This window comes from Oncorhynchus kisutch, linkage group LG22 (assembly GCF_002021735.2).
Source record: "Oncorhynchus kisutch isolate 150728-3 linkage group LG22, Okis_V2, whole genome shotgun sequence".
In the NCBI taxonomy this organism is placed as follows: domain Eukaryota; kingdom Metazoa; phylum Chordata; class Actinopteri; order Salmoniformes; family Salmonidae; genus Oncorhynchus; species Oncorhynchus kisutch.
Genome location: NC_034195.2, coordinates 37,533,559 through 37,555,795, shown reverse-complemented (window position 1 = coordinate 37,555,795; position 22,237 = coordinate 37,533,559). Strand labels below are relative to the sequence as shown.

At 42.2% G+C, this 22,237-nt stretch overlaps 1 protein-coding gene across 5 annotated transcripts in view; it reads left to right on the top strand.

Annotated features, from left to right (window-relative positions):
* The window catches only part of nr1h4 (nuclear receptor subfamily 1, group H, member 4), a 35,737-nt gene that overhangs the window by 5,609 nt on the left and 7,891 nt on the right, over window positions 1-22,237 (top strand). For 3 of the 5 annotated variants that reach the window (XM_020456869.2, XM_020456866.2, XM_020456864.2), the window contains exons 2-4: window positions 6,164-6,377; window positions 9,804-10,172; window positions 18,583-18,723. In XM_020456869.2, the coding sequence (XP_020312458.1) occupies window positions 6,281-6,377; window positions 9,804-10,172; window positions 18,583-18,723 (607 nt within the window). In that variant the 5' untranslated portion in view covers window positions 6,164-6,280. The other 2 variants (XM_020456871.2, XM_020456870.2) reach the window with 2 other exon arrangements.

The window sequence follows — 22,237 nt, the reverse complement described above, 5'->3', positions numbered from 1 at the left end:
GAAGTCTGAAATGTGGCAAAAGGTCGCAAAGTTCAAGGGGGCTGAATACTTTCGCAAGGCACTGTACATGCCCATCTGAAGTTTGCCAATGAACATCTGAATGATTCAGAGGACAACTGGGTGAAAGTGTTGTGGTCAGATGAGACCAAAATGGAGCTCTTTGGCATCAACTCAACTCGCACTGTATTTATCTTTTCTTCTCTGCATTGTTGGGAAGGGCCCTTAAGTAACATTTAACTGTTAGTCTACACCTGTTGTTTACGAAGCATGTGACAAATAACATTTTACTTTATTTACTAGACTATGCTTCGGAAGGGGATGAGCAGGTAGCCTACACACACACACACACACACACACACACACACTGGCAAATAGTTTCAGCTGGCAGGCAGACACTGGAATTAGTTTGAGTGATAGAGTGATGGCTTTGCATAGGTGCTTTGTTGACATTTTTGGTGGAAAGTATAGGTCACTTTTGTTACCAGTTCTGATTCTGTTCCTCATAAAAGGTATTTATTTTCTGTTCTGTTCCCTGAACCGGTTCCAACCCATGGTGCACTTGGTGATTTACATCCTCTCTGTTCACTGCAGCCTGATGTCAGTTAACGCCACCATGGGTGCTGCTAGTCAGTAATAGATTCAGGGAGTCCATGGAGAAGTTTGGGGAAAGGACTGTTTATTTTACTGTGATAATAGAGGAATAGAATAGCACCTGTGTTCTGCACAGGAACAGCCCTCATTCAGAGGGGTTGGGTTAAATGCGGAAGACACATTTCGGTTGAAGGCATTCAGTTGTGCAATTGACTAGGTATCCACCTTTCCCAATACAGAATGTAACCTAAAGACAATAATTGAGTAGTGTTCAGTGTGGTTATGGTTACACCAAAAGGGAAACAAGACATGACACGAGACAAGGTCCTGAGGAAATTAAATTTTCAGTGGCTTTATGCAGCCAATCTTACCAAATGTAACCAGCGAAACACAAACTGAAATTAAATTATTTGACAATGCATGCTATTGTATTATACACAGCCTGTTATAGAAAGTAAATGTTTGCTTTCTCTACTGTTATGCACCATTATTTTCAGCAATTCATTATCAAGCACAGTAATTCAATAAGTATTGGATTATCCAATGAGGTGTTTTGAGGAATTAGAATGCTATAATACTGGGAACCTCAATTTGCGGCTTTCGTTCGTTCCAGTAGCCAAGAGACTTGGAAGTCTGTCAACGCAAGACTACTGTATAGTAAACACTTTAAGTGGATGGCAAGTGTACTCCACCACAGTAGGCTACTTCACTGTTAATAAACCAAGATAGCTTTGCCCAGCCCATTAGTGTTGTATGGTCCCTTCCAGAATTTCAATAAGCACCTATCTTACCCCTCTCCTTCACCTCCTACGGGGCACACCCAGGATGTCACCTCACCTTGGCCTGTATGGAAAGAGGACCTGTCAGGTGTGTTGGTATAAAGACTTAGTACCTGAGACTTAATTACTGTACATTGATAGGGGGCAGTCAGAGGGTAATACTGTCTTACCCTGGTCAACGGCTATTGTAGCACTGGGGAGAGTTGCGAGGGAGGTCCCATATACTGTAAACACAGAGGGATGCATTACATTTTTTTGCAGTAGGTGAGGAGTTTCTTTCTTTTAATAGGATGAATTAAGCCATTTACATTACTTCATAAGAATTGTAGAGGTATGGCCATTGTTAAATTTGGATAAATCTGCAAATATCATAATGTAGAATAATGCATTGCCAATGTATACAGTGCCTTCAGAAAGTATTCATACCCCTGACTTATTCAACATTTTGTTGTTACAACCTGAATTCAAAATGTATTAAAAATAAAAAATTATCTCACCCATCAACACACAATACTGTCACGGCTGTTGAAGGGGGAGGACCAAGGTACAGCGTGGTATTCTTTATTTAAGATGACGCCGACAAAAACAATAAACACTACAAACAAACCGTGAAGCTAAAGGCTGTGCCCTAAACAAAGTCAACTTCCCACAAAGAAAGGAGGGAAAACAGGCTACCTAAGTATGGTTCCAAATCAGAAACAACGATAGACAGCTGTCCCCGATTGAGAACCATACCTGGCCAAAACATAGAAATACAAAAATCATAGATAACAAAACATAGAATGCCCACCCCAAATCACACCCTGACCAAACCAAATAGAGACATCAAAAGGCTCTCTAAGGTCAGGGCGTGACAGTACCCTCGCCCCTAAAGGTGCGGACTCCGGCCGCAAAACCTGAACCTATAGGGGAGGGTCTGGGTGGGCATCTATCTGCGGTGGCGGCTCAGGTGCGGGACGCAGACCCCGCTCCACCTCTGGCTCACCCCGCTTTGGCGACGCCTCTGGTGTGGGGAACCTCACCGCTGCCCCCGGACTGGGCACCCTCGTTGCGGGCCCCGGACTGGGCCACCATGGATCATCACTGGAGGCTTCGTGCCATGGATCATCACTGGAGGCTTCGTGCCATGGATCATCACTGGAGGCTTCGTGCCATGGATCCATGGCGCCATTGGCGCAGGCACAGGACTCACCAGGCTGGGGAGATGTACAGGAGGCCTTGTCCTTGGCCAAGGCACCGGATACACTGGGCCGTGGAGGCGCACTGGAGGTCTCGAGCTAAGAGCCTGCACAACCCGTCCTGGCTGGATGGTGACTTTGGCCCAGCACGTGCGTGGGGCAGGCAAAGGACGCACTGGGCTGTGCAGACTCACTGGAGACAGTGCGCAGAGCCAGCGCAGGATATCCTGGGCCATAGAGACGTACTGGAGGTCTGGAAAGCAGGGCTGGCACAAACCGTCCTGTCTGGATGCTCACCCTAGCCCGGCAGATGCGGGGAGCTGGGATGTAGCGCACCGGGCTAAGAACGCGTACTGGAGACACTGTGCGCTCCATCGCATAACATGGTGCCTGACCAGTATGACGCCCACCACGGTAAGCACGGGGAGTTGGCTCAGGTCTCCAACCTGACTCTGCCACACTCCCCGTGTTACCCCCCCCAAGCCCGAGAGGGGCTGCCTCTCGGGCTTCCTTGCCAGCCGTGTTCCCTCATAACGTTGCCGTTCCGCTCTGCTTCTACCTGCTCCCAGGGCAGGCTATCCTTCCCGGCCAGGATCTCCTCCCACGTCCAGGATCCCTTGCCATTTAAAATGTCCTCCCATGTCCAGTCCACCTTCTTACCATGCTGCTTGGTCCTTTGGTGGTGGGGAGTTCTATCACGGCTGTTGAAGGAGGAGGACCAAGGTGCAGCGCGGTGAGTGGACATATTCATTATTTAAGATGACGCCGGCAAAAGCAATAAACACGACAAACAAACCGTGAAGCTAAAGGCTATGTGCCCTAAACAAAGTCAACTTCCCACAAAGAAAGAAGGGAAAATGGGCTACCTAAGTATGGTTCCCAATCAGAGACAACGATAAACAGCTGTCCCTGATTGAGAACCATACCCAGCCAAAACATAGAAATACAAAAATCATAGATAACAAAACATAGAATGCCCACCACAAATCACACCCTGACCAAACCAAATAGAGACATAAAAAGGCTCTCTAAAGTCAAGGCGTGACAAATACCCCATAATGACAAAGTAAAAATTTGTTTTTAGAAATGTTTGCAAATGAAATACAGAAATACCTTATTTACAAAAGTATTCACACCCTTGAGTCAGTACTTTGTAGAAGCACCTTTGGCAGTGATTTCGATTGTGAGTCTTTCTGGGTAAGTCTCTAAGAGCTTTCCACACCTGGATTGTGTGTGCAACGTTGGCCCAATATTATTTTCAAATTTCATCAAGCTCTGTCAAATTGGTTTGTATATCATTGCTAGATAACCATTTGTAGGTCTTGCCATAGATTTTCAAGTAAATTTAAGTCAAAACTGTTACTCGGCCACATGCACTGTCTTCTTGGTAAGTAACACCAATGTAGATTTGGCCTTCTGTTTTAGATTATTGTTCTGCTGAAAGATGAATTAATCTCCCAGTGTCTGGTGGAAAGCAGACTGAACCAGGTTTCCCTCTAGGAGTTCGCCTGTGCTTAGCTCTATTCTGTTTATTTTTATCAGAAAACAACTCCGTAGTCTGTGCTGATGACAAGCATACCCATAGCATGATGCAGACACCACTATGCTTGAAAATATGGAGAGTGGTACTCAGTAATATCTTGTATTGGATTTCCCCAAACATAACACTTTGTATTCAGGACAAAAAGTAAATTATGACTTTAGTGCCTTATTGCAAACAGGATACATGTTTTGGAATATTTGTATTCTTTATAAATTTCCTTCTTTTCACTCTGTCAGGTTAGTATTGTGGAGTAACTATAATGTTGTGTTCCATCCTCAGTTTTCTCCTATCACAGCCACTAAACTCTGTGACTGTTTTAATGTCATCATTGGCCTCGTGGTGAAATCCCTGACGTTTTCTTTCCTCTCTGGCAACTGAGTTAGGAAGTACATCTTTATCTTTGTAGTGACTGGGTGTACTGATACACCCTCCAAAGTGTAATCGATCATTGCCCCATGCTCAAAGGGATATTCAATCTCTGCTTTTTTTTACCCATCTACCAATGTGCATCAAAGCTGGGACTGAAAGAATGAGAAACAGCTTCTATCTCAAGGCCATCAGACTGCTAAACAGCAATCACTAACTCAGAGAGGCTGCTGTCGACATTGAGACCCAATCACTGGACACTTAAAAAAATGGATCACTAGTCACTTTAAACAATGCCACTCTAAATAATGCCTCTTTAATAGTGTCTACATATCTTACATTACTCATATTGTCATGACTCCGACCGAAGGACACTCCCCTTCCCGTTCGGGTGGCGCTTGTTGTCACCGGCCTACTAGCTGCCACTGATTATTTCCTCCCCCTCCTTATGTGTTCATTGTGTGCACCTGTTTTGAGTTAGGTAGTAAGGCTTTATTAGTCAGCCAGCCCGCAGGGTTCCTTGTGCGCGATTAATTATTGTGACCATCTGTTTGGTGTACTTGTGTGCACGTCTATGGGTTTTGTGGTTTCCCATGTTGTGGGTATTTCTGGACAGTTTAAGTCCCCCTGTTTTGGGCATTTGTTTGTTCATTACGCCCTGTGTTTTCGTGAGGGTTGGCTTATGTTCACCGTTTCTCAGTGCATTAAAATAGCACTCCCCTGAACTCTCTGCTTCCTGCGCCTGACTCCTCACCCACTACACTCAGACCGTTACACATATCACATTTATGTACTGTATTGAGACGCAATAACTGAACACTTTAATAAATGGATCACTAGTCACTTTAAACAATGCCACTTTAATAATGTTTACATATCTTACATTACTCATATCACATGTATATACTGTATTTTATAGCATCTACTGCACCTTGCCTATACCGCTCGGACATCGCTCATCCATATACTTATATGTACATATTCTCAGTCATCCCTTTAGATTTGTGTGTATTAGGTAGTTGTTGGGGAATTGTTAGATTACTTGCTAGATTTGTGTGTATTAGGTAGTTGTTTGGAATGGTTCGATTACTTGTTAGATATTACTGCACTGTTGGAACTAGAAGCACATGCATTTCGCTACACTCGTATTAACGTCTGCTAACCATGTGTATGTGACCAATAAAATTTGATTTGATTTGATTTGAATGGGTGCCCTTCTGCATTGGAAAACATCCCTGGTCTTTGTGGTTGAATCTGTGTTTGAAAATCACTGCTCGACTGAAGGACCTTACAGATAATTGTATGTGTGGGGTACAGAGATGAAGTGGTCATTCAAAAATCATGTTAAACACTATTATTACACAGAGAGAGAGTCCAAGCAACTTAGTATGTTACTTACATTTCTACTCTTAAACGTATTTAGGCTTGCCATAACCAAGGGGTTGAATACTTATTGACTGAAGACATTTCAGGTTTTCATTTGTAATTAACATAAAAACATTATGGGGTATTGTATGTAGGCGAGTGAAAGAAAAATCTCATTTTAATCCATTTTAAATTCAGTATGTAACACAACAAATCGTGAAAAAAGTCAAGGGTTGTGAATACTTTCTGAAGGCTAAAGAGTTGTCCATGAGGTATTTAACACCAAGTAGCTTAACAAAATGTCAAAACTAACACTAACATTATGTCTGGGTGTATCTTAGTTTTCTTACAGGATTGGACTGGAAAGAACTTTCTTAATTCCCTCCTTGTGTCTTGGCCAATCACACCATCTTTACTCTGAGCTGAGGTTCTGAGCTGAGGTCCAACCAGATTTGTGAATGAATGAGTGGGTGGGGCACAACGTCAATGTGGTGGGACTACTACAGATCCCTCCCAACGATGGATTCCCACTGTCTGAGAGCTCACACTTCTTTGGTAAGCAACCTCCAATGACGAGCCTGGTCCCAGATCAGTACTGTATGTGCTTCATCCAACTCTGACTATTTTTGTCATGCAATACATAATATGCAGTTTACCATATTTTTTTTAACAGTATATGCATATGGCATGCCAATGATATGGGAGTTGGCACATGCAGATCTGGGATCAGGCAATCGAGTTGACACCTATGACACACATTACCTCTCAGTCAGTTGCAGCCAGTCACGCAGGCCAGATGTGAAAGTGACTTTACACAATACCAAAACAACTACGTTATTGATGGGCAGAAATGTGAATGTCAAGTTAATAAGTAACCATGAAAACCTTTGCTCCCCTTTGTCATTCCTGAGTCAGTCCTCAAGCAAGTACAAAACTGTTCTGTTTTAGGACTATTGAACCAGCATTTTAATTGAGAATTTCCTTTTCCGAAGACAAATAGAGGGAGTTATGCTGAAGTAGAAGAAGTAACGGTAAGAGTAGAGCCGCAGAGGGGGATTACTTTTCAGTTGGTCAGAGAAAGAAAGAGATAGAGAGGGAGGGAGAGAGACAGACAGACAGACGAGACGGAGAGAGAATGACAGAGAAAGGGGAGGTTTTTATTATGGATGCTCTGAGAGACCCTGAGATGGCCATGGTCCAGATCAAACCTTAAGGAGGTCAGTGTCTCACGCCTGTCGATCGTGTTGCGTCAGTTTGGGTTATGTGTGTTATCAGATGAGTTTGGATTAACTCAACACTATAAAACTGTACGGCTACATTCCAGCTGTTTTTTGTTGTTGCCCAGTATGTATTTTTACCTTAATGTATTTTAATGAATAAAAGTTAAGGTATCGAAATGGTTCAAATGCTAGCTGACGTCTAACCAAGGGTTCACGCTTACAAAATAGGAATATAATTATTACTGTATATTTTATGACAGAGTAGATAAACCTGATGATAAAGCATTTCTGAAATATAGAAATATGTATAATATAAGTAGAAATATAAGTATTAGATACAGTGGGGAGAACAAGTATTTGATACACTGTCGATTTTGCAGGTTTTCCTACTTACAAAGCATGTAGAGGTCTGTAATTTTTATCATAGGTACATTTCAACTGTGAGAGACGGAATATAAAACAAAAATCCAGAAAATCACATTGTATGATTTTTAAGTAATTAATTTGCATTTTATTGCATGACATAAGTATTTGATACATCAGAAAAGCAGAACTTAATATTTTGCTACAGAAACCTTTGTTTGCAATTACAGAGGTCATACGTTTCCTGAAGTTCTTGACCAGGTTTGCACACACTGCAGCAGGGATTTTGGCCCACTCCTCCATACAGACCTTCTCCAGATCCTACAGGTTTCGGGGCTGTCGCTGGGCAATACGGACTTTCAGCTCCCTCCAAAGATTTTCTATTGGGTTCAGGTCTTGAGACTGGCTAGGCCACTCCAGGACCTTGAGATGCTTCTTACGGAGCCACTCCTTAGTTGCCCTGGCTGTGTGTTTTGGGTCGTTGTCATGTGACCCATCTTCAATGCTCTTACTGAGTGGGGGAAGGAGGTTGTTGGCCAAGATCTCGCGAAACATGGCCCCATCCATCCTCCCCTAAACTCCACTCGCCGAGTTTGGAGGAAGAAGAAGGATGAGAACAACCCCAAGAACACGATCCTAACCGTGAAGCATGGAGGTGGAAACATCATTCTTTGGGGATGCTTTTCTGCAAAGGGGACAGGACAACCAAAAAGCTCTATTTTTGTCTTATCAGACCACATGACCTTCTTCCATTCCTCCTCTGGATCATCCAGAAGGTCATTGGCAAACTTCAGACGGGCCTGAACATGCGCTGGCTTGAGCAGGGGAACCTTACATGCGCTGCAGGATTTTAATCCATGACGGCGTAGTGTGTTACTAATGGTTTTCTTTGAGACTGTGGTCCCAGCTCTCTTCAGGTCATTGACAAGGTCCTGCCATGTAGTTCTGGGCTGATCCCTCACCTTCCTCATGATCATTGATGCCCCACGAGGTGAGATCTTGCATGGAGCCCCAGACCGAGGGTGACTGACCGTCATCTTGAACTTTTTCCATTTTCTAATAATTGCGCCAACAGTTGTTGCCTTCTCACCAAGCTGCTTACCTATTGTCCTGTTGCCCATCCCAGCCTTGTGCAGGTCTACAATTTTATCCCTGATGTCCTTACACAGCTCTCTGGTCTTGGCCATTGTGGAGAGGTTGGAGTCTGTTTGATTGAGTGTGTGGACAGGTGTCTTTTATACAGGTATCAAGTTCAAACAGGTGCAGTTAATACAGGTAATGAGTGGAAAACAGGAGGGCTTCTTAAAGACAAACTAACACGTCTGTGAAAGCCGGAATTCTTACTGGTTGGTAGGTGATCAAATACTTATGTCATGCAATAAAATGCAAATGAATTACTTAAAAATCATACAATGTGATTTTCTGGATTTTTGTTTTAGATTCCGTCTCTCACAGTTGAAGTGTACCTATGATACAAAATTACAGACCTGCAAAATCGGCAGTGTATCAAATACTTGTTCTCCCCACTGTATATGCAGTAAGTACAGGGCTGGCAGGTAGCCCAGTGGTTAGAGCATTGGTCCAGTAACCAAAAGGTTGCTTGATTGAATCCCTGAGCTGACAAGATCAAATCTGTCTTTCTGCGCTTGAACAAGGCCGTTAATTAACCAACTGTTCCTAAGCTGTCATTGTAAATAATAATTTGTTCTTAAATGACTTGCCTAGTTACAGTAAATAAAGGTTAAAAAGTACTATATCTCTTTAGAGGTAGTTAGTTAGCCCAAGCTGTCCTTTCAGTCTTTTATTGCAGTGTTCTGTGAGAGCGTGAGGTTAAAGGTAGACTCAGTGAAATGATGTTGCCACAGATATTGAGATGAGCTACATGCATACTTTGCTCTTAGTCACACACAGAATCTGCGCATGTGCATGGGTTAGCTTCATGCTGTTACAGTGTGGTAGCCAGCACACCAAAACAGTGGAGAAGTTGAGCCTCGCGCTTCAACACTCTTAGTTGTTGCAAATATTGACCCACTATGCTGTTTACTTTTTGCATCTACGTCATATCGCTGAGTCTACCTTTAAGTTTTGCTGGGTTTATATGTGTAGATTACTATCCCCTGTTATGTTAACGTTTAAAAACTCAAATTAAGTCACTATCTAATACTACTTTAGCTTCTGCTGTGAAGTGTTTTTTGTCTGATCAGATAAACGGTTTTGTTGTGACTCACTATGCTTGGGAAAATACAGGAAAAAGTGTGGCTTTTCTGAACCATGCGAAAAAAATGCTGACTTTTTATTGGCTATAAAAACTCTACATCATTAAAATCATCAGTTTATTGCACACTTCTATTCAGTGATACTCTCATTTAATCTATGCCTCTTTCTTTTCTCCATCCAGATATTCTGTCAGAACAAGGGAGCCCTCTGCTCCAAGACCAGGAAGTCTTACCCTTCATCAGCTATCCCAGCATGCAATACCCCTCGGTGGAGCCCTCCCCACCATACTACTCCAGTCAGAACTACTACACCCAGTACAACGCCGATGAGTGGTACTCACCCACAGGGATGTATGAACTGAGGAAAGGACCCCTAGAGGGCACTTATAATGCTGAAATGGATGATGCGTCCACCATAGTGCCTGCGGTGTGCAATAGGACCCGGCACACATCCCACGCAGGCAGTGTCAAAGGGGAGGAACTGTGTGTGGTGTGTGGGGACAAGGCATCCGGGTATCACTATAATGCTCTCACCTGTGAGGGGTGTAAAGGTATCAAAACATGATACAAAAATTGTCACACACTTTGTAAATAACAGATGTAGACTAACAGTGAAATGCTTACTTATGGGAACTTCCCAACAATGCAGAAAGACAGAAAATACAGAAATAATAGAAAAGTAATAGCACAAAAAAATAAAAGTAATATTAAATACACAATGAGTAATGTTAATTTTGCTATGTACACTGGGTACCAGTACCGAGTCGATGTGTAGGGATTTGAAGATATTGAATTATATCTACATTGTAGAATAACAGTGAAGACATCCAAACTATGAAATAACACATATGGAATCATGTACAGTTGAAGTTGGAAGTTTACATACACCTTATCCAAATGCATTTAAACTCTGTTTTTCACAATTCCTGACATTTAATCCTAGTAAAAATTCCCTGTCTTAAAAATTCCCTGTCCAGTTAGGTTCACCACTTTATTTTAAGAATGTGAAATATCAGAATAATTGTAAAGAGAATGATGTATTTCAGCTTTTATTTCTTTCATCACATTCCCAGTGGGTCAGAAGTTTACATACACTCAGTTAGTATTTGGTAGCATTGCCTTTAAATTGTTAAACTTCTGTCAAATGTTTTGGGTAGCCTTCCACAAGCTTCCCACAATAAATTGGGTGAATTTTGGCCCATTCCTCCTGACAGAGCTGGTGTAACCGAGTCAGGTTTTTAGGCCTCCTTGCTCGCACACACTTTTTCAGTTCTGCTCACAAATGTTCTATGAGATTGAGGTCAGGGCTTTGTGATGGCCACTCCAATACCTTGACTTTGTTGTCCTTCAGCCATTTTGCCACGATTTTGGAAGTATGCTCCATTTGGAAGACCCATTTGCGACCCAGCTTTAACTTCCTGACTATTGTCTTGAGATGTTGCTTCAATATATCCACATCATTTTCCTGCCTCATGAAGCCATCTATTTTGTGAAGTGCACCAGTCCCTCCTGCAGCAAAGCACCCCCACAACATGATGCTGCCATCCCTGTGCTTCACGGTTGGGATGGTGTTCTTTGGTTTGCAAGCCTCCCCCTTTTTCCTCCAAACATAACAATGGTAAATATGGCCAAACAGTTCTATTTTTGTTTCATCAGACCAGAAGGCATTTCTCCAAAAAGTATGATTTTTTTCACAATGTGCATTTGCAAACCGTATTCTGGCTTTTTATGATGGTTTTGGAGCAGTAGCTTCTTCCTTGTTGAGTGACCTTTCATGTTATGTCGATATTGGACTTTTACTGTGGATATAGACACTTTTGTACTTGTTTCCTCCAGCATCCTCACAAGGTCCTTTGCTGCTGTTCTGGGATTGATTTGTACTTTTCGCACCAAAGTATGTTCATCTCTAGGAGACAGAATGTGTCTCCTTCCTGAGCGGTATGATGGCTGCGTGGTCCCATGGTGTATATACTTGTGTTCTATTGTTTGTACAGATGAACGTGGTACCTTCAGGCATTTGGAAATTGCTCCCAAGGATGAACCAGACTTGTGGAGTTCTACAAAAAAAATTCTGAGGTCTTGGCTAATTTCTTTTGATTTTCCCATGATGTCAAGCAAAGAGGCACTGAGTTTGAAGGTAGGCCTTGAAATACATCCATAGGTACACCTCCAATTTACTCAAAATGATGTCAATCAGCCTATCAGAAGCTTCTAAAGCCATGACATCCTTTTCTGGAATTTCCATGCTGTTTAAAGGCACAGTCAACTTAGTGTGTGTTAACTTCTGACCCACTGGAATTGTGATACAGTGAATTATAAGTGAAATAATCTATCTGTAAACAATTGTTGTAAAAATGACTTGTGTCATGCATGAAGTAGATGTACCAACTGACTTGCGAAAACTATAGTTTGTTAACAAGAAATTTGTGGAGTGGTTGAAAAACGAGTTTTAATGACTCCAACCTAAGTGTATGTAAACTTCCGACTTCAACTGTAGTAACCAAAAAATTGCGTTAAAACAAATTAAAATACATTTTATTTTATTTTCTTCAAAGTAGCCATCCTTTGCCTTGATGACAGCTTTGGCATTCTGTCAACCAGCTTCATGAGGAATGCTTTTCCAACAGTCTTGAAGGAGTTCCCACATATGCTGAGCACTTGTTGGCTGTGTTAACTTTCATTTATCTGATGACTGTTTTCTTATCTATTCAACTAACTATGTTGAATTGTTACCCGATTAAGTTAATCATGTTACAATTAACTCATTATGAATTGGGGCACCACGAGAGCAGTTCTTTAAAGAGTTACCATCTCCCAAATTAAACTCTAAAGGTCTTTACCTATTATCTCCATAAACAGTCAACGTATTAATCATAACCTCGTATCATATCATCATTCTGAACAGTCGTAACCTCCTGCATCTGCAAAAACCCCAGCCTTACTTACGTACTGATTCAGTACTACACAAAGGGTGTTGGGCCTTTTTTGCGGTGCGCTTGTAAGGCACTGATTGTCCAAATGTGGTCCCCACCCGTTTTCTACTGTTGCTCTCCTCTGCCGTCTCCCAGCATCAATCAATCAATAAATCAAATGTATTTATAAAGCCCTTCTTACATCAGCTGATGTCACAAAGTGCTGTTCAGAAATCCAGCCTAAACCCCCAAACAGCAAGCAATGCAGGTGTAGAAGCACCGGCCACTCGTTGGCATCCGGCGACCCGTCATGTAGTCCTGAACAGAAATACAGAGCTCACTCTACTTCCACTCTCTCTGAAAGATGATTCTTTGAAGATCGATGGTGTGTCGATGGTTCTCAGTGGGGTGATGAGAGTAGCGTACTACGGTAATTCGAGAAGAGTAGTGGAATAGTCCCATTTAAATTTGCTTTTCGAGATACTTTACTTTGGACAGCTAATCAGCCGTACCAGTGATTGTCCGGAAGGTGACATTAACGTCTCTACCTTGTGTTGCGATTGAGTTCAAACCACTTTGGACGTGAGCTGCAGCTACACGTCTCTCTGGTCTGATGTGTTCATTCTTAACCCATCATTTTATACAGTTCTTCTAAAGGGGTGGTTCGTGAGGCTGACACATTCTCTGAGGGGGGTTCAAGGGGGCGGTGACTACTTACTTGTACAAAGTTATAGAAACAATTTCCTCTTATATTTTCTAAGATCACACCCCTCTCTTAACAAAACCGCTTTCATCATGTTTCATATTTCATACAAAACATAGAGGATGGACACTTCACAGATGTAGTGTGCATACTTTTATAAAAAATTTAATGACGTCAAAAAATACCAACCAAACGACATATATTGTTACAGTACTCGCTTTAGAACATGTCTTCACTATTATTCTACAATGTAGAAAATAGTCCAAATAAAGAAAAACCCTTCAATGTATAGGTGTGTCCAAACCTTTGACTGGTACTGTACATACAACTAGGAATAAAGTGACTAGGCAACAGGATAGATAATAAACAGAATCAGTAGAGTATGTGATGAATAAAAAAAATGGTGCAAAAAGGGTCAATGCAGAGAGTCTGGGTAGCTATTTGCTTAACTATGTAACTAACTATTTAGGAGTCTTATGGCTTGAGGGTAGAAGATGGTCAGGGTCCTGTTGGTTTCATACTTGGTGAATTGGTACCACTTGCAGTGTGATAGGAGACACAACAGTCTTTGACTTGGGTGGCTGGAGTCTTTGACAAGTTTTAGGGCCTTCCTCTGACACCTTGCCTGACCACTCTGCCTGCCCCTGCCCCTGAGCCTGCATGCCGTCCGGTACTGTTGCCCCACCTCTGGTTTACTGACCCCTGTCTCCCTTGACCTATCTATCACCTGCCACTGTTGAAATATTAAACTATTGTTTACTCGACGTGGTCTGCCTTCTTACCTTCATACCTGATAACAGCTCAGCTTTAAACACCATAGTGCACTCCAAGCTCATCACTAAGCTAAGGACCCTGTGACTGAACACCTCCCTCTGTAACTGGATCCTGGAATCCTTGGCCTCAACACGGGGGCCCCTCAGGGGTGTGTGCTTAGTCCCCTCCTGTACTATTTAATGAAGCTGCCAGTTGTGGACTTGTGAGGCGTCTGTTTCTCAAGCTAGACACTCGAATGTACTTATCCTCTTGCTCAGTTGTGCACAGAGGCCTCCCACTTCTCTTTCTATTCTGGTTAGGGCCAGTTTGCGCTATTCTGTGAAGGGAATAGTTGTACGAGATCTTCAGTTTCTTGGCAATTTCTCGCATGGAATAGCCTTCATTTCTCAGAACAAGAATAGACTGACGAGTTTCAGAAGAAAGTTCTTTGTTTCTGGCCATTTTGAGCCTGTAATCAAATTCACAAATGCTGATGCTCCAGATACTCAACTAGTCAAAAGAAGATCTGTTTTATTGCTTCTTTAATCAGAACAATAGTTTTCAGCTGTGCTAGAGTAATTGCAAAAGGGTTTTCTAATGAACAATTAGCCCTTTAAAATTATAAACTTGGAATAGCTAACACAACGTGTCATTGGAACACAGGAGTGATGGTTGCTGATAATGAGCATCTGTACACTTATGTCAATATTCCATAAAAAATCTGACGTTTCCAGCTACAATAATCATTTACAACATTAACATTAACTATACTGTATTTCAGATCAATTTGATGTTATTTTAATGGACAAAAACTGTGCTTTTCTTTAAAAAAACAATGACATTTCTGAGTGACCTCAAACTTTTGAACGGTAGTGTAGGTGTTATTTTTGTCCAGGTGGGAGAGGGCAGTGTGGAGTGCAATAGAGATTGCATCATCTGTGGATCTGTTGGGGTGGTATGCGAATTGGAGTGGGTCCAGGGTCTTTAGGATTATGGTGTTGATGTGAGCCATGACCAGCCTTTCAAAGCATTTCATAACTAAAGATGTTAGTGCTACGGGGATTGTCATTTAGATAGGTTACCTTGGCGTTCTTGGGCACAGGGACTATGGTGGTCTGCTTGAAACATGTAGATATTACAGACTGTGTCCTGGTAATCCGTCTTGTGAATGTTAACCTGTTTAAAGGTCTTACTCACATCAGCTACGAAGAGCGTGATCACACAGTCATCTGGAAAAGCTAGTGTTCTCATGCATGGTTCAGTGTTGCTTGCCTTGATGCGAGCATAGAAGGCATTTAGCTTGTCTGGTAGGCTTTTGTCACTGGGCAGCTCGAGGCTGGGTTTTCCTTTGCAATCTGTGAAAGTTTGTAAACCCTGCCACATTCAACGAGCGTCAGACCCAGGCATAGTAGGATTCGATCTTAGTCCTGTAGTCACGCTTTGCCTGTTTTATGGTTTGTCTGAGGGTGTAGTGGGATTTCTTATAAGTGTCCGGATTAGTGTTCCGCTCTTTGAAAGTGTCAGCTCTAGCATTTAGCTCAGTGTGGATGTTGCCTGTAATCCATTGCTTCTGTTTGGGATATGTATGTACAATCACCGTGGGGAAGACGTTGTCAATGTACTTATTAATGAAGCCAGTGACTGATGTGGTAAACTCCTCAATGCCATCGGATGAATCTGAAACATATTCCAGTTTGTACTAGCTAAACAGTCATGTAGCTTAGCATCCGCTTCATCTGACCACTTCTGTCTTGGGCTCGTCACTGGTACTTCCTGTTTGAGTTTTTGCTTGTAAGCAGGAATCAGGGGTATAGAGTTATGGTCAGATTTGCCAAATGGAGGGCGAGGGAGAGCTTTTTATGCATTTTTGTGTGTGGAGTGAAGGTGATCTAGAGTTTTTAGCCTCTAGTTGCACAGATGACATGATGGTAGGAGTGTGTTCACTAGGAGTGTGTTCACTAGGAGTGTGTTCACTAGGAGTGTGTTCACTAGGAGTGTGTTCACTAGGAGTGCGTCCACTAGGAGTGTGTTCACTAAGAGTGTGTTCACTAGGAGTGCGTCCACTAGGAGTGTGTTCACTAGGAGTGTGTTCACTAGGAGTGTGTTCACTAGGAGTGCGTTCACTAGGAGTGTGTTCACTAGGAGTGTGTTCACTAGGAGTGCGTCCACTAGGAGTGTGTTCACTAGGAGTGCGTTCACTCGATGAGCATGTTTTTGTTTGCGCCATCTTTTTCTCTTCCAAGTCTCGGGGATTAGGACCTGGTCCGGGATGAGCAGTATGTCCTGCGCTGCCGACTCGTTGAAGTAGAAATCTTCCTCCAAATCGAGGTTAGTGAATGCTGTTCTGATGTCGAGAAGCTCTTTTCGGTCATAGGAAATGATGGCAGAAACATTAAGTGCAAAAAAAACACAAAATAGCAGAATTGGTCAGGAGCCTGTAAAACTGCAGCTATCCAGCTATCCAGCACCATAATTTTTTGTAAGAACAGTGGTTCTTACAGCTAGATCATAGCTGTAGACATTGAAGTGCTATTGACTGCAAAGATAGCACCAAAGAATAGCATCTTCAACATTTGAGAAAGCCCTCTATGGATCGGCTCACATCTTCTAAAAGGCTGTCACTTCTGGTGAGGTGATTCTACATGCACATGTGTGAAATAAAGTCTTGTTAACAGCTGAACACTTGAAGCACTAAATTGCATTTCCAGTCCTAATTTGGCTCATTAAGCCTTCCGGCTTGTTGGTTTAGTAATGATGTTCCACAGGGGAAATTCAATTGTGAGGAGGGAGAGACGTTGATCCCACAAGTGACTCATAGGAAATGTGTTATTGAAAAGAACTTGTAGTTGATAAGAATGTTGTTTTCGACTGGCTCGTAGAGGACAAGAATGAAAATAGATGACATTAGGTGACCTGGTGGTGATGATGTTCTGTTAAACTTCAGTTCTTTTGATGATTACTCCACTGCAGGGTCAAGTAAGGCGATACGGTCTGGTACTGGTGTCCCGGCAAAATAAATAGTGGGGGTATGCCTTACCGGGAAACATGAGCCCATCATAATAATTCAAACAAAATGTCAAGAAACCTGTCAGTTATTACACCACTTTCTATCATTACCAAATGTCAGAGTTATGGAAAATCAGCGAATGGGCTTGAAAATGGGTGGTAAACTATAGCCTATTCTCTAAAATGTAATGTGGTTAGACTAGAATACAGACATGGTGTTTTGTTTAACAGAGGTCTCTTTCCTTTCACCACTGTTTGTTTCTACTTTCACCACTGTTTGTTTCTACTTTCACCACTGTTTGTTTCTACTTTCACCACTGGTTGTTTCTACTTTCACCACTGGTTGTTTCTACTTTCACCACTGTTTGTTTCTACTTTCACCACTGTTTGTTTCTACTTTCACCACTGGTTGTTTCTACTTTCACCACTGTTTGTTTCTACTTTCACCACTGTTTGTTTCTACTTTCACCACTGTTTGTTTCTACTTTCACCACTGGTTGTTTCTACTTTCACCACTGTTTGTTTCTACTTTCACAACTGGTTGTTTCTACTTTCACCACTGTTTGTTTCTACTTTCACCACTGGTTGTTTCTACTTTCACCACTGTTTGTTTCTACTTTCACCACTGTTTGTTTGTACTTTCACCACTGGTTGTTTCTACTTTCACCACTGGTTGTTTCTACTTTCACCACTGGTTGTTTCTACTTTCACCACTGGTTGTTTCTACTTTCACCACTGGTTGTTTCTACTTTCACCACTGTTTGTTTCTACTTTCACCACTGCTCCACTGGTATGACAAACACTCAGAAGGTGATCAATATTATATTTCCTCATGACAAGGAAAAATGTATGTATTGTTTTTGGACTTCACACAGTGCCAAGAGTAATCATTACTTTACAGCACCATGTACAAATTACGAGCTCAGTCACACCCAAAGTGACAAACCACAACTAACAATCTATCTTTATCTGTTTTATGACAACATTGTTTTATTCTATTCCGTGTAAAACCCCAGGTGAATGGGTGCAAGTGGAATTCCACCCTGTTGGGGTGGACAATGCCAAGGTTGTGGTCACTGGGATGTCCTGCCTCATGTCTGAGTGTAGGTTTGAGGTTAGATTGTCCCTCGTTGGTTCACCCTCCGGATAGGGTTCCATGTCAGCTTTCATCTGTATAATGGCGGAGGGAACCAGAGCTAAGCAATGTTAATGCATTTCATTGTACTCATCACCCTGCGCTTGAATGTCTAATTACCTGTTAGAACTATGAGTTACACTGTTGAAATGGGTTAATGTTAATGGTTTGAAGCACCACTTGGGCATATGTCAAGGCAAAGGGCAGATTGTATAGATCAACCAAAAATCCAATGCCATCATTTCATTAAAGGTGTAATTTATGGGTGACCGTGTGCCTGTATCGTGTCATAGTATTTGTAGGGCAAGTCTATCAGGTTTATTCCAATATTTCTATTGAGCTAATCAGTTTCAAGGACACTCCACCTTTACAGTACATAATATCAATAGTATTTCATCATATGAACATAGACTGTGGTCACTATGGGTAATTGTGTTGATCACTGCCTTCAGGCTTCTTCAGACGGAGCATGACCAAGAAAGCTGTGTACAAGTGCAAGAATGGAGGGACCTGTGAGATGGACATGTACATGCGGAGGAAGTGCCAGGAGTGTCGTCTCCGGAAGTGCAAAGAGATGGGCATGCTGGCAGAGTGTGAGTATCAGCCCCTGCCAACAGCTGTTCTCCTTAATACTGTTCCCATGATGCCAGTCTTAATGGACAGACTGTGAAGAACTGGTATAATGAATAAGGAAAGGGACTAATAGTCAAAACAAACCATAAACCATCCATTCATGAAAAAGGTACAGTACATTTGACAAGAAAGTCAATAACATGCTTATTCACTCTTGATGGTCTTTACTCCAGAATCCATGTAGATGCAGCAGTAGCAGAGTGTGGGTAAAATCACTGAGGAAGCCAAGACAAGCCAGTAAAAAAAATCCATATTACAACCTGTTGTGATAATTGCGTTGTTTGCTCTATAACCCATTCATTCATACGCCACCATGATATATTAAGGCCATGACAACAAAAAGACAAGTCACACAGTGGCTGTAACGCTCGTCAGAAGAAGTGGACCAAGGTGCAGCGTGGTATGTGTTCATGATTCTTTATTAAATCCGAACACCAAACAAAACAACAAAAGAACAACGAATGTCACGTTCCGTAGGCTACGCAGAGCTAACAAAAAACAACATCCGACAACCTAAGGTGGCAAAACAGGCTGCCTAAGTATGATTCCCAATCAGAGACAACGATAGACAGCTGTCCCTGATTGAGAACCATACCCGACCAAAACATAGAAACACAAAACCTAGAAATAAAGAACATAGAATGTCCTCCCAAATCACACCCTGACCAAACCAAATAGAGACATAAAAAGGTTCTCTAAGGTCAGGGCGTGACAGTGGCAGAATAAATTAAACTACACATACGTTTGTTTCATCACAGAACCGGAGAGCAACATCTGTATGGTGAAGTCCACAAAGCAAATATTTCATGCAAGTTAATGTTTTCGACAGTTTATTAAACAACTACTGAATTAGAAACAAGGAGTTACCGCAAGTCAGCACAAAGAGAACAGGAGCACTGCCTATTTCAGCACCTTTTCTTCTTAGACATTGTCACGTAAATGCTGGGAGTCAGGAAGCAGGTGCAGAAGGTGAGTATAATAATGAAGAATGCCGATAAACAAAACATGAGAAGTATACAGACTGTGAATGAAAACAAACCAATACTGCCTGATGACTGAGGCTACTGAGGGCTAAATAAAAGGAAGTTAATGAAGTCCAGGTGTGTGCAATGATGGGGAGCAGGTGTGCGTAATGATGGGAAGCAAGTGGTTAGTAGACTGGCGACTTCGAGCGCTGGAGAGGGGGAGCGGGAGTAGGCATGACAGACATTTAAATATCATCAAATCAACAAGGCTATATATGCTTAGATTAATACACTGAAAACAAACTTAAAGATACCAAAAACGATTTAGTCCAATCAATGCTGCTAAATATCATGTGGCTGTCAATGGTACTGATTTCTGTGTGCGTGGGCGTGCAAGTAAAACACTTATAGACTAGATGAACACCAATGCCACCCTCCTCTCTTTCATGTTGGCAAAACGGTCTATGACTCTGTCATACAGTATACTTTTAGTTTTTGTTGTCATAGGCTACCCAGCTAAAATTCTTGCTAGCCTAAGATCCTCACATGGGCAACAATGAACCAGCTAAGTTAGCTAGCTACACTACATGACCAAAAGTATGTGGTCACCTGCTTGTCGAACATCTCATTCCAAAATCATGGGCATTTATATGTAGTTGGCACCCTCTTTGCTGATTTAACAGTCCCAGACTAGATGTTGGAACATTGCTGTGGGGACTTGCTTCCATTGAGCCACAAGAGCATTATTGAGGTCTAGCACTGATGTGGGGTGATTAGGCCTGGCTCGCAGTCGGCGTTCCAATTCAACCCAAGGTGTTCGATGGGGTTGAGGTCAGGGCTCTGTGCAGGCCAGTCAAGTTCTTCCTTTGATCTTGACAAACCATTTCTGTATGGACCTTGCTTTGTGCACGAGGGCATTGTCATGCTAAAACAGGAAAGGGCCTTCCCCAAACTGTTGCCACAAAGTTGGAAGCACAGAATCGTCTAGAATGTCATTGTATGCTGTAGCATTAAGATTTACCTTCACTGGAACAAAGGGGCCTAGTCCGAACCATAAAAAACAGCCCCAGGCCATTATTCCACCAAACTTTACAGTTGGCACTATGCATTGGTGCAGATAGCGTTCTCTTTGCATGCGCCAAACCCAGATCCATCCGTCTGACTGCCAGATGGTGAAGCGTGATTAATCACTCCAGAGAACCATTTCCACTACTCCGGAGTCCAACTGTGGCGAGCTTTACACCACACCGGCTGATGCTTGGCATTGTGCATGGTGATCTTTGGCATGTGTGCGGCTGCTCGGCCATGGAAACCTTTTTCATGAAGCTCCCGATGAACAGTTCTTGTGCTGACATTGCTTCCAGAGGCAGTTTGGAACTGGGTAGTGAGTGAGCTTAACGCTGATTGGCTAATTATTTTATTAAAAATTATCAAGTGAGGCCAAATGCTTGCTGGCATCAATCAATCAAATGCTCCAGCTGCAACATATCATACTGTTTTGGTGCAGACAGCATCATGGGCTACACATACTGAAATAGAGGGGCACTGTTTCCCTCGCTCAGATTATTTCTCCGGTAGGATTCAGCTACTTGCAAATTGACGGAAAATTATAAAAACACAGAGACAGAGAGAGACGGAAGTTAAATTATTATTTAAAAGCCGGGCTTCCCTTGGCATCTGTGAATACATGCCACTGAGTTGCAGATACATGGATATCCTACACTCTTAGGAAAAAAGGTAACAGAAGGGTTCTTCGGCTGTCCCCATAGGATAACCCTTTTTGGTTCCAGGTAGAACCCTTTTGGGGTTCTATGTAGAACCCTCTGTGGAAAGGGTTTGATATGGAACCCAAAAGGCTTCTACCTGGAACCAAAAAGTGCTCTTCAAAGGTTCTCCTATGGGGACAGCCGAATAACTCACTGAAGTTGTAGATAGAAAATGATTTAAGAGTGTACCATATTGCGATTTCTTAAGTGCAACAGAATATCTTGCTAGCATCAGGAAATGAATTTGGTGATAACACCCTCTCTTTGATATACTACTATCTGCATTTATTACTTGAGAGACTATATTGTAGATTTTATTAACTCATGGTACTCGTTACTTGATGCACATACTATACGGTATTACCTGCGCGTACAAAAATTCATGTTCAAACCCTTTGTTTTAATTCAACTGAAGCACGAACATATCTAAGGGCACCTCCTTTAAGAATAAGTGCACCTGCTCTTTCCCGCTAGAGCATGGTTCCCCAACTGGCAGACCGCGGGCCGAATTTACTAAGAATTGGATTGGACATAAAAGACTGTAAAAACACCAGCAAATCAGCTCCAAGTGATTATAATTTTGGGAACCTGTTCCAAAGTATTCCCACACATAATTAAGAGATATAGAGAGATATATGTCACATTAGCGCACGTTAGCTCAACTGTCCCACGGGTGGGACACTGATCCTATAGAGAATATAGAGAGATATATGTGATCCTATATGCAAATTTAAGGTTTGAAA